Source organism: Chinchilla lanigera, unplaced genomic scaffold (genome assembly GCF_000276665.1).
Source record: "Chinchilla lanigera isolate Chin_1 unplaced genomic scaffold, ChiLan1.0 scaffold00123, whole genome shotgun sequence".
NCBI lineage: Eukaryota > Metazoa > Chordata > Mammalia > Rodentia > Chinchillidae > Chinchilla > Chinchilla lanigera.
The window spans coordinates 4176001-4186979 of record NW_004955524.1 but is presented as its reverse complement, the minus strand read 5'-3'; the positions used below and the strand labels follow the sequence as shown (position 1 = coordinate 4186979).

At 37.3% G+C, this 10979-nt stretch overlaps 1 protein-coding gene across 1 annotated transcript in view; it reads right to left on the bottom strand.

The window, feature by feature from the left end:
- The window catches only part of LOC102015341 (vomeronasal type-2 receptor 116-like), a 131480-nt gene that overhangs the window by 29403 nt on the left and 91098 nt on the right, over positions 1-10979 (bottom strand). The window contains exons 11-14 of the mRNA XM_013507204.1: positions 5058-5346; positions 3864-4670; positions 3007-3147; positions 2465-2588 (exon numbers count right to left, since the gene is read on the bottom strand). Of these exons, the coding sequence (XP_013362658.1) occupies positions 2465-2588; positions 3007-3147; positions 3864-4670; positions 5058-5346 (1361 nt within the window). The remainder of the gene's footprint in view (positions 1-2464; positions 2589-3006; positions 3148-3863; positions 4671-5057; positions 5347-10979) is intronic.

Genomic DNA, 10979 nt, shown 5'->3' with positions numbered 1-10979 from the left:
TGTTTCTTTGTAAATCACACTGATGTACACTTTTAAAATATTGTTTGCATTTATTAGCATTGGTTTTATTTTCCCAGGAGCTACTGTACTTAATTTTTGTGTGTGTGTGTGTGGTTTTTCTCCGGTACCGGGAACCGAACTCACGACCTTGCACTTGCCAGGCAGGCACTTTTGCTGCTGAGCTAAATCCCCAGCCCCCAATTATATTTTATAAAGTGCATTTTTCTGAGTTTCTACCACCCCCTGAAGCACATACCTCAATTTGAAATAGAATATGTGAATTTAGTTTGAAAAGGAAAGTGGGCTGTGACCTCCGTTTCCTCTAAATGCATTTTCTGCTATGAGTAACACAATTTAGCTCCTGTGTTAGAATGAATTGATTTTCCTCTTTCCCTTTTCTCTGATAGAATGAGGTCAATATTAATATGTCTTTAAGTGCTCATAAATTTCACTGCTAATATTATTAATCAACAAAAATTTGGAGGGAAGCATTACACTATATGCTCCCACCCATTCATAGACCTGGTACTGTAGAGATATAAGTACTTGGAGCCTTTTTATCTCTGTTTAGGAATGGTTTGCTAACTTTTCCTGGGACTTTATAAATTTCAAGCACAGACTAATGTGAAATTACTTGTATTTCGCTATGAAAGGTTTTCTATACAACTGTACTCGTGGTCAAATGTCTCAAGATATGCAAACTTTGAATTCTTGTTTCCTTGTTGCTCAGTTGTACTAGGAGTTGTCACTTTTTGTAACCAGAACCACATTTAATTCTGCTTATTTTTATGTGTCTTAATTTTCTAAAAATTTCGTTCAGACATCGCATCTTCCATTTTGTTGTTTTCAACTTGTTATACGTTTTTGTAGTGTGTGATGAATATTTCAAATGCAGAACTTCAGGTTTTTATTTACATATAGAACAACACAAAAGCATGTGTAATATAGAATGTATATTTGTCTCAGTATAGATTTAGCTTCAACACAAAGGATTTTTAGTCACACATGATTTTTAATTTGTGCTTTGATCTATTCTATATAGTATATATGACAGTATTTTACATACTGGAATCATTTATTAACTGATATCATTGCGTGCATTGTTGTCTATATGTGCACATAGAACATTTTTAAAAGGAAGCATATTCCTATACTTTGTGGAAATATATATTAAAAATAACTACATGACACAGTACGTAATTAGTCTTGATGTACTGCAGAGAGCACTTGAAATCACATTAAATATGTTTTGAAATAAAAATTTATATCAACCGCAAAACCAAATTAGAAAATATTCAGTAGGAAGATTATTCCACCATGCCATGATTTATTAGAAAGCTAAATATTTCCAAAGTCGTACTTATGGTATGCAACAGTCTTCTACTGTAGAAGACATATAGTTTATAGAATATGTTTCAATTCTCATCCTCATTTTATCTGTGTTTTAATAATACGGTATTTTCCTTCATGGAATATTTGAATATTCCATGAATGCTGAATATGTCATTTTGGCCTTTTATACTAATCCTAAAAGGATTTATGTCACCTCTTTTTATTGTGATATAACACTAAAGCCATCATCTCTATAAAAATGCCTATGACACCCTCTTCAAATGCAGATATGATCACTTCTTAAATCCCTTATCCTTGCAGTTCTGTGGTAGACTCCAATTTATGTCATTGTCTGTCTCCCACTCACCTATGCATTTTAGGAGAATGGAGATAAAATCCTAGGAATTGGATTGTGCTGTGCTATAAGCATGTTGTACAGCAAAGACATGCCTCACCTCCAATCACATTCAATCAGTCTGAGCACTGCTTTGTGTGAAGAATACCGTCAGGCCCTGGGAGATGAAGTGTGCCTGATCTTGTATTGACTGTAAACTGTCTGTGGTTCCAAAGGTTCAAAAGAGTTGGCTGTAATCCTACTCTGTGTTAAAATTGATGACAGAGATGGAAAATAGAAGCCATAGGGGAAGAGAAAGGGCTTTTCTTGGGAAAATACTGCTTTTAATGGGAATAGAACAATAAATCATTGTAGTCCCATGTGGCGGTGCCTATGTGTTATTCCAGATTATTGGTGGACAGAGATTGGCTTATTGAATTCTTGAGGCACTCTAAGCAAATTGGTGATATTCTGTCCATAATACCAAATAAGAATAGCTGGGGACTTAGATCACTGATAAAGCATATTTGGTTTAATTTCTAGCAGTGGAAAAGGCAAACAAAAAAAGATGAATAAGAATGAAATAAAAGGAAACTAGATTAGAGTGCATTTGAAAGGGGAAAATGTGTTTTCCAACCTAGCAACAGCACTCAGTATAACAATAATTTGATAAGTGGAGGAAGATTTTTATCATTGGTGCTTTCTACAAGATTCTTTCCATTTTCTGGATGGATGGATGGAATGAATATCAAATAAAGTGAGAATGCAAAAACAGGACGCATTGGTGATTGCTCCTACCTGTGTCATTGGTGATCTCATTGTCTGCACAAGGGATGCAATCAAAACAGCAGGCAGCCTTTCCCTCCTGAGGGCTTTTTCTAAATCCAGGATTGCAACTCTCACTGCATACCGAGCGGGGAGTCTAAGGAGAATACATATAGTGGTAACATCTTAGACTTTTAATTACTTGTTCAGAGTGAGAGAGATAACATTAATTTGCATACATAAACAAAGCTATATAATTGAAAACCAAATTCATTTCTTAATATGAAATATATATATAAAATTATAATTACATGCATTACATTCCAACTTATCAGAAAGGTTCTAAATCATATTTTTATATTGAAAACATTATTATTATTCAGTTTCCACGTATGACCACTACATGAGCAAAATTGGGGGCAGAGAAGCGAGGACAGTGTTTACGTCACTTGTGGTTAAGTAATTGTGCAGTGATAGGTACAACATACCCCTGCAGTTCCTGTGGCTCACTCTATCATATCCTCAGATAAAGTCATTTTGTGGCCAAGGGGAGCATGTGAAGTAAATGTTCCTACTTTAACCTTCAGTCTAAGGCCTTCTGGAAAATTCCAAAAATTGAGAATGTCATACTCTGAATCCAGTTTCCTTCTGTCATCCAAGTTCACTTGGTCTCCAGCAGGACTGCGAAATTGGATGTTCCTCAGAGAGCGATGCAGCTAAAGGAGACACATCATTCTATCAGAACAGTGTTCCAGGGTAAGGACAGAAACTATGGATGGGGGAAAGTCGCTAAGTGCCTTTAATCTTCTTTACTGAAAGCAACGTTAACACTGGTATCTATTAAGGTGGAGCACAAGACTGTCTAAGGATTAAAATATCACCATTTTCAAAAAACGTCAATCAGTTTCAGAAAAAAAGTATTCTCTGCCAGTGTATTTGAATAAAGGGTACAGTTTTAGGGTGAAACCATCAACTGTGAAATCAAAGGTTCTAAAACCCACACCTTCCATTGTCTACTCCAATATTCCCTTAGCATCTACGAAAAAATAGGTTCATCAGTATCTGAAGAGTTTGTAAAATTACATGAAATTTAATTAAATGCACTTTTAGGGTTAACATCATTTAGTTTTGTAAATGACTACAGGTTTTCAAGTTGTCCTTTAAGAAAATAATAGGACATGTTTACATGGGTAAGGCGCTAACATCCTATAGACAGACGGAAGGAGCTGGCCTCCTGTTTCCTCCTCCCTCCAGTGGCTCCTTGATTGAGGATCATTTGAACTCAGCTGAAGAATTACCTCAACAGTAAGTGTCATACACAATGAGTTGTATTTTGTAGAAATGATTTCACTATTGTTGGATGAAACACATAGAATAACTTGAGAGGGGCACCTTGATGACACTGCAAGCCCTCTTAGAAAATATACATTACCTTCCAGTAGCGAAACAACATCACTGCTCTATTTCTCCTTAGTTGAATTTGTACTTCCTCCAAAAGCATCGCATGGAGGGCATGGGCCACAGCGTACACAGCATTGTATATATTGTAGCTCCCATCACTCATGGCTGTGTCAAAATGATTTTGAGGCAACCAAGCCACAGAGGCATTAGGTGTGCAGTTCTTCAAGGCACAGTCAGACTCAGAGAAGGAGCAACCTAAATTCTTGGACCAATACATAAAAAGATAAGTGTCTTTTGGATATTTGTAAGGGGTAGCTTCCTGGACAAATTTTTTGAAACCTGAGATCTCTTCGTGGTGATGTGAAAAAACAAGAGTCCCATGGAAGGGGTCAAGTATGAAATCTCTCCCAGACAGGTCAGCCTGCCATCGTGAGTTGGTCACCCAGACTTTCCATGTCACTAAGTCTTGCACTATGTTGTAGTTTACATCATGTGTATTATCAGTATCATAGTAAATAACCACCACATTGGCTGATGCAGTATCGGCAGGCAGGACATCATGCTGCTTTGTAAATGAGACATAGGACACAGCCACACTTGAGATCATTTTCACAAAGGCTACACAGACTCTGTTCCTGTCCATCTCAGCTCTTATATCTGAGAGGAACTGAAGACCCTTCTGGCCTTCTGTGATGAGCAGGCCCACCCAGGTCCAGCGGAAATGAAGCATCAAGGACACCATGCCAAGGGCCAAATACGTGTCCTTTGGGGCCACTTGATAAAGAGAAGGATACTGGCCACTGTCAGTCAGTGTAGGATCAAATGAGCCAAAGGTAACCTTAAAGGAAAAGAAAACCTGTGATGTCCTGAAGTGTTGATGGAAAGCACAGTAGTAACCCTGAAGTGTGCTGAGGAACACCTACAATTCATAGGAGACACGCGTTCTTTCCAGCCTTCTAAACATCACCCTCAGATATTTTAACAAGTGAATTAGTGTACTCAAATATCCCAGAAACGTTTGTTTCCTTCTTTCCTCTTCTTTGGTCAAAAAGAATGAAGGGAAAAGAAATTGTCTATACCCCATGAATTTTCTGTGTACAGAGGCTTTGGTGCCTTATACTCTTTGAAAGATGCATATCTCAGGCTCACTTTTAACCCTTTATGCTCCTGGTAGTAGAAGACCCATGGGTGTGCTTCCACCATTTCCTTTCCCACCAATCCTCACCTGGGGAAATCTGTAGAGTTGCAGCAGTGGTCCGATCTGACCCGAGGTGCCCCATGACATTTCTGTCAGAACTGCTGCACACTTGCTTTGTCTCCCACACATGTAATTAGGGATTTCGTGTTGTCCTGTGAGCAAAATGAAGGAATTTTCTAGCATCATCCAATGACTGCTAATGGAATTATGGAACTCATAGCCCAGAGAAATGTTGGGTAAAAGATGAGGATTCCTGTTGATCTCTTCTATGGCAAAAGCGAAGGCCAGGTAGTTCTGGTAGTTGCTGGTCGTAAGCCTGAAGAGAAAGTACTGAGTTCCTTAGGGAAAGGATTCAATGATTACGTTCCAGTGCCGTCCAGTACCATTCATGAACTGAATGCTTGTGTTCCTTCCACACACTCATATAATTACAACCTAAGTATGGATATGATGACTTTAAAAGACTATTTACAACACCTTTGGAATTAAATGAATGGTGGGTATACCTTTCTGATGGAAGAGCTTAGTGACCTGACAAGATTCCTGGAAGAGTGGCTTCATCATTCTTTTATACCTGTTGTATACTTAACATGACCTTGCTATATGTATTCAGAATAAAATTTGTGTACAGAACTATACTGTGCACATCTTTAGAAAATATGATCTTTTCAAATATCCTCACGGTTTGCTAGGAGAAAAATAATATATTTAGTGAAGCACATATACTCTTCAATACTAACAAGTATCCACGTCTGTTGAAATGCTTTATTTCAGGAAAAAGATATTTCCTTAATATTAGTAGTTAAATGTATCCCAAACAAAATTGCTATCCACACTCATGCATGTGAAGAAATACTGGGGTAATGGACACATTAATCCACTTGATTTAGCTATAAGGTAATATAAATATATAGCAGCACATACCACTGCATCTATGAATACATTTAATTGTATTTCACAACTAAAAATAAAATTAAAGATAAAACTGAAATTCTTTGAAGTCAAAACTTGGATTTTGCTTAAATCATAAAGCAGTTAGTCACAATGAAGATGGCTGAATATCAGTAATACAAGTTCACCCACCTTGCAGGGATTGATGGGAAGACAATTGCTTCACCCTTCCCCTCCTGACAGAATTGTGTTAAGAACACTAAACAGAATATTGACAAAGTGCAATCTCCTTTGAATGTTGTTGAATTAAGTTTCTTAAAGAAGCTGTATCATTCCTCTGAGTTTAAATTAACTCTTTCAGGTTTTACACTAGTGAGACAATGTGGTGCTTGCACATGCAGGTCTGATTTACTTCATTTATGAGTATGGTCTCTATGTGATCATTTACTTATAAAGGCCTCGAGTTTATCTTTCTTTATAGCTGAGTAATATTCTATTATACAAAAGCATCACAATTTTCTTATCCAATCCTCGGTGGATGGACATTTGGGTTGCTTCCACAATTTAGCAATTACAAATTGTGCTGCTATGAACATAGGTGCACATATATCACTGTGATATGATGTATTTAGTGCTTCTGGGAAAATACCCAGAAGGGGAATAGCTGAGTTGAGTGGGACCTAGTTCGCTGAGGAATCTCCAAACTGATTTCCACAGTAATTTCACCAGTCTGCATTCACACCAGCAATGGAGAAGGGTTCCTATTTCTCCACAGCCTCGTCAGCATTTGTTATTGGTTGATTTCTTAATGCTAGCCATTCTTACTGGGGTAAGGTGGAATCTCAGTGTTGTTTTAATTTGCATTTCTCCAATGACTAATGATGTTAAACATTTTCTCATGTATTTATTTGCCATTTGTATTTCCTTATCTGAGAAGTGTGTATTCATCCCAGCTGCCCGTTGTGGAATGACAGGAAAAAGCTCAAGGGTCAAGGGCAGCTGGGATGTGGGAAAGGAGTAGGGAAAGGAGAAATTTTGTATGTATGCCTATACAGGATAGTTCACATAGTTGTTCTACTGTCTTCTATTTCTTTGCTGAAAGAAACTGTTAATGATTGATTCATATTGATCAATATCTTGATTGATCAATATTGCATGTCTCTATCTGTTTTCATGAGAAACCACTTTGAAAATGTCAATATGTAATACAACAAGCGTTGTTAATTTCTTACCACATTGTTTGTAACTCTGTATTGTCTGTACTGTTCTTTTGCTATTTTGTAAAAGGTTGTCTGCCTGATAATGTTTTTCTCCTCTTATTTTGAAAATAAAAAAAGAAGCTGTACACAGGGAGTAATTTCATTGAAAACGTTGTTCAAACAAGATTTCTTTGCAAGCATCAGAATTATTTACTTTTGCACTGGAGTTTCTAACTCATAGAATAAATATCCAGCAAGTTAGGAGAGAAAGAACAAATTAAAGAGAAAAGCAGTCATGAATATCCTTTTAGGAATAAGACTATTCACCTAAAAATAAAATAAAATACTGGTGCAGGCCCCAAACAAACCTAAGTAAATGAGAATAAAAACACATTTCCAATATAAAACTGGTAAGTGAAAGTACTTTGAAAAAAACATATATAGAATAGCAACAATCTTAACAGAACTTACTATGAGATATTTTAGAACCCTAAAATTCTAAAAGAGATAAAATCACTAAATATGTTTTATAAATGTTAATATAAAAAATTCTATCCATGTTGCCACTGCTCAGAAACACTGAAAGAACAGAGAAGTTTTATGTCAAAGACAAATGTTACAAAAGTGCTCTGAAATTTGTGAAATCTATGAAAGTAGTGAAACTGTTTCAGAACGTAAAAGGAGCATGCTATTCGGAGAAAAAGCAACTAATAGATGGATCATTGGGACAGATTATAAAAAGGCAATCTATCTGTCTCTATCTATCTGTCTATCTATCTGTCTAACTGCCTGTCTAAATCTAATCAGGCTGAGTATCATCTATCCTTTTATCACAAGATTTGCATGTAAATTCATTCATTATTAAATTATGTTATTCATAGTGGAAAGTAAACTATTGTACAAACTAAAATTAAGTGAGTACACACATTTATAACAGAATAAGTTCCAGACATACTAAATAATTTTTTAGAATATTAAAATAATAAATTTAACACAAATGTATTTTCAACATTATACACTGAGATGCATTGCAAATAGGTTAAAGCAAAATGCAAATGATGGGAGTTTTTTTCCAACTTAGATGCTCATAATTATTTCTGGTTAAGCATGATTTATGTGAAAGTATTTACAATAAGCTCAGAGTCTATTAAATCATTTTTAAAATAATTGGTCAACAATATTATCACTTCCTTAATATACAAAATATTCTTTTACAAATTAGAAGACCTCTCCTAAGATAAAAAAAATGATGGTGAATGTCATCTAATATAGTTTGCATTATCTGAAGGTAATGCATACAATATGATCAATCCAAAAGTCAATAAAGGATATGCCCATATAGCATCATGATGCCATTTGTTCACCTTCATCTTAGGCCAATTGTCCCATGTAAAGGTTAAGGAAATCTTACTTCCCTGAGTGGGTGTTTGAAAATGCCCATTGTTTTGTTGCAGTACATGGTATGATGATATGCATATGATAATTTAAGAATATATAACCTTGAACAGTGCCCTTTGACTCTTCAACATTCTTTACCTTTGGTCAGGAGCATTCCTCTAAGTATCACACACCTATTGACCCCTTTAAGGACCAGAGAAATCAATTAGAAAATTTTAAACACCCCCAAATAGTTGACAGTTAAATTATGATGCATGAAAGAATATAAATTATGCAGGCATAATAAGTAGAACTTATTTTTCAGAAGTTCTTTCCTGTTTCCTTCTTATTTAGCAGGAATGACAATTCTCTTCTGATCCCTAAAGCCTTGTTCCTGGAGGATACATCAGCCTGGGCATAGTACCTGGGAATTGCAAGTGTGTTCTTTTCAGCCCCACACAGAGCTCACGGTGCAGGGCTCTAGAGCAGGCACAACTGCAAAAGCAGCCTGATTCCCTGCGCGTATGTGGGGACAGCAGAGGACAATAGAGGAGTAGGTATCTCATCCTCTCTGCCTAGGAATAGAAATAGATCCTACATTGATGAACTGTGCTTGGAACCTGATAATGTTTGATCCCTGATCATTTTCGCATTACCTGCTATACTCAGGTGATCTCTGATCACACTGGGTTGTCTTCAGAACCCTCTCAGGCGGTTTAGCCAGATGTCCTCACTATCCTCCCTCCATGCTCCTCATGAGCACTAAGCACACACGAGCCCGTCCACCATTCACAACCCAGTTCCCCAAACCACACTGCAGTGCATTCTGTACTGAGCGTTATTTCCCAATCAAATAAAGTCCTTATAATGATCAAACAGTGACATGAATAATTAGTCCTCTCACAGGGTTTAGGAGATTTCAACCGCAGTTCTCTGAGTCATATACTCAAAACTACTTCTCATCTGTCACGAATAAGAAACACTCAGTAGCTGTCCCTAGAATCAAGTGCTGTGTATTAAGCACATCTGTAACAACACAGGTTTTAGAAAATGATAGAAGAAAAACTCACATTAAGGGTGTACTGGCATGATTTTATCATCAAGTTAAAAGTAATAAAACAATGTTTAATAAACTGTTAGTGGACACATTCATGATTACACAGAAGAAAGAGAAAGTGCAGAGATAGTTACATCACCAGGTCAGAAGAGCTTCCACACCTAGAATGCCAATTCCAGTTGTGAGTGGTCCCTTCATAGGGTTTTCAGAGTTCTGCTTGGGAAGGGTCTCGGCAGAGTGCCCTCGCTATGCATGTGATCCCAAAGTCCTACCAGCGAGGCCCCTTAACTACGGGTTAACACAAAAGTGGCAGCATCCAACTTCATGCATGACCAGAGGCAAAGAGGCTGTAGCCCCCACAAACTGGGCCAAATACCTGAGGGATCAAACACCTGCATCTGCTAGACAGGTGAGAAAGAAACTCCTTGGGATCTGGCCAGGACAACAGTGAGTCTCTACTCATATTAGGCTGTCTTCCCAGCATCCTAATGTGTAGTCTTTAGAACAAGGCTGTTGCAGTCTGTGATGACCATGGAAGCTCTTTCTGTTTATATTTTTAATCCTTTATATGGCCAGCTGCTACAGGAACACTGTGGGTCAGCATCTTCTAAAAGATTCAATCAATCACTCTTCCATTAACATTTCCTTTTCTCAGAAAAGCACAAGACATTGTCTAGAATTCTCAGACACTTTGGGAAATTCACTCTTTAATTATGTGTCTGGTGTGAGACCTGATAAGATAGCATCTGAATAGTAGAAAGATACACGTGTCTAACTGAGCAAGAAACACACTGGTGGGGGAAAGTCTCGCAGAGGATTTGCCCCTTCTTCTGGGCTCAGCTTGCAGTGGCAGGAGTCCTGGAGCACCCTATAATGTATTTGAAATAGTAACTGAATGATTACAGGAACAAGTTTCTCCAAGCCAAAGTGGTAGAATCATCCGAAAACAATCGGTAACAATGTAAGTAAATTTATAGTTGGAGAACTAGAGAAACAGCAAACCCTTCATTTTCCTAGGGAATATGTGGCAATAGACACTTAGCATTCAATTAATCCAAGGTGTTCAATTGAGATGAAGAATATCACTGAATTCCATGCAGAAAGGTCATGCACCATGGAATAAGGTGGAGCGTGGGGTCCCTCTCAGGATTCAAGACTGACAATGAGAAGCTCGAGGCACAAATACAGGAAAAGAATATTCTCTTCCCATATTCCCAACTATAAAAAGAGGCAAAATTTGCTGGCCAGCCTCTTGTGCACATGTGGGGGCAGAACAGGTGACACTGTAGAGAATTTTGATGCAATATGGGTCCATAACCATTATCTATCCTATGTCCAGAAAGATAACCAATGAATGAAGAAGACACTTACGGAAAATAATAGAATTCTCTAGTAGGCTTTATCTCAAAGATTGCAGTATAGTAG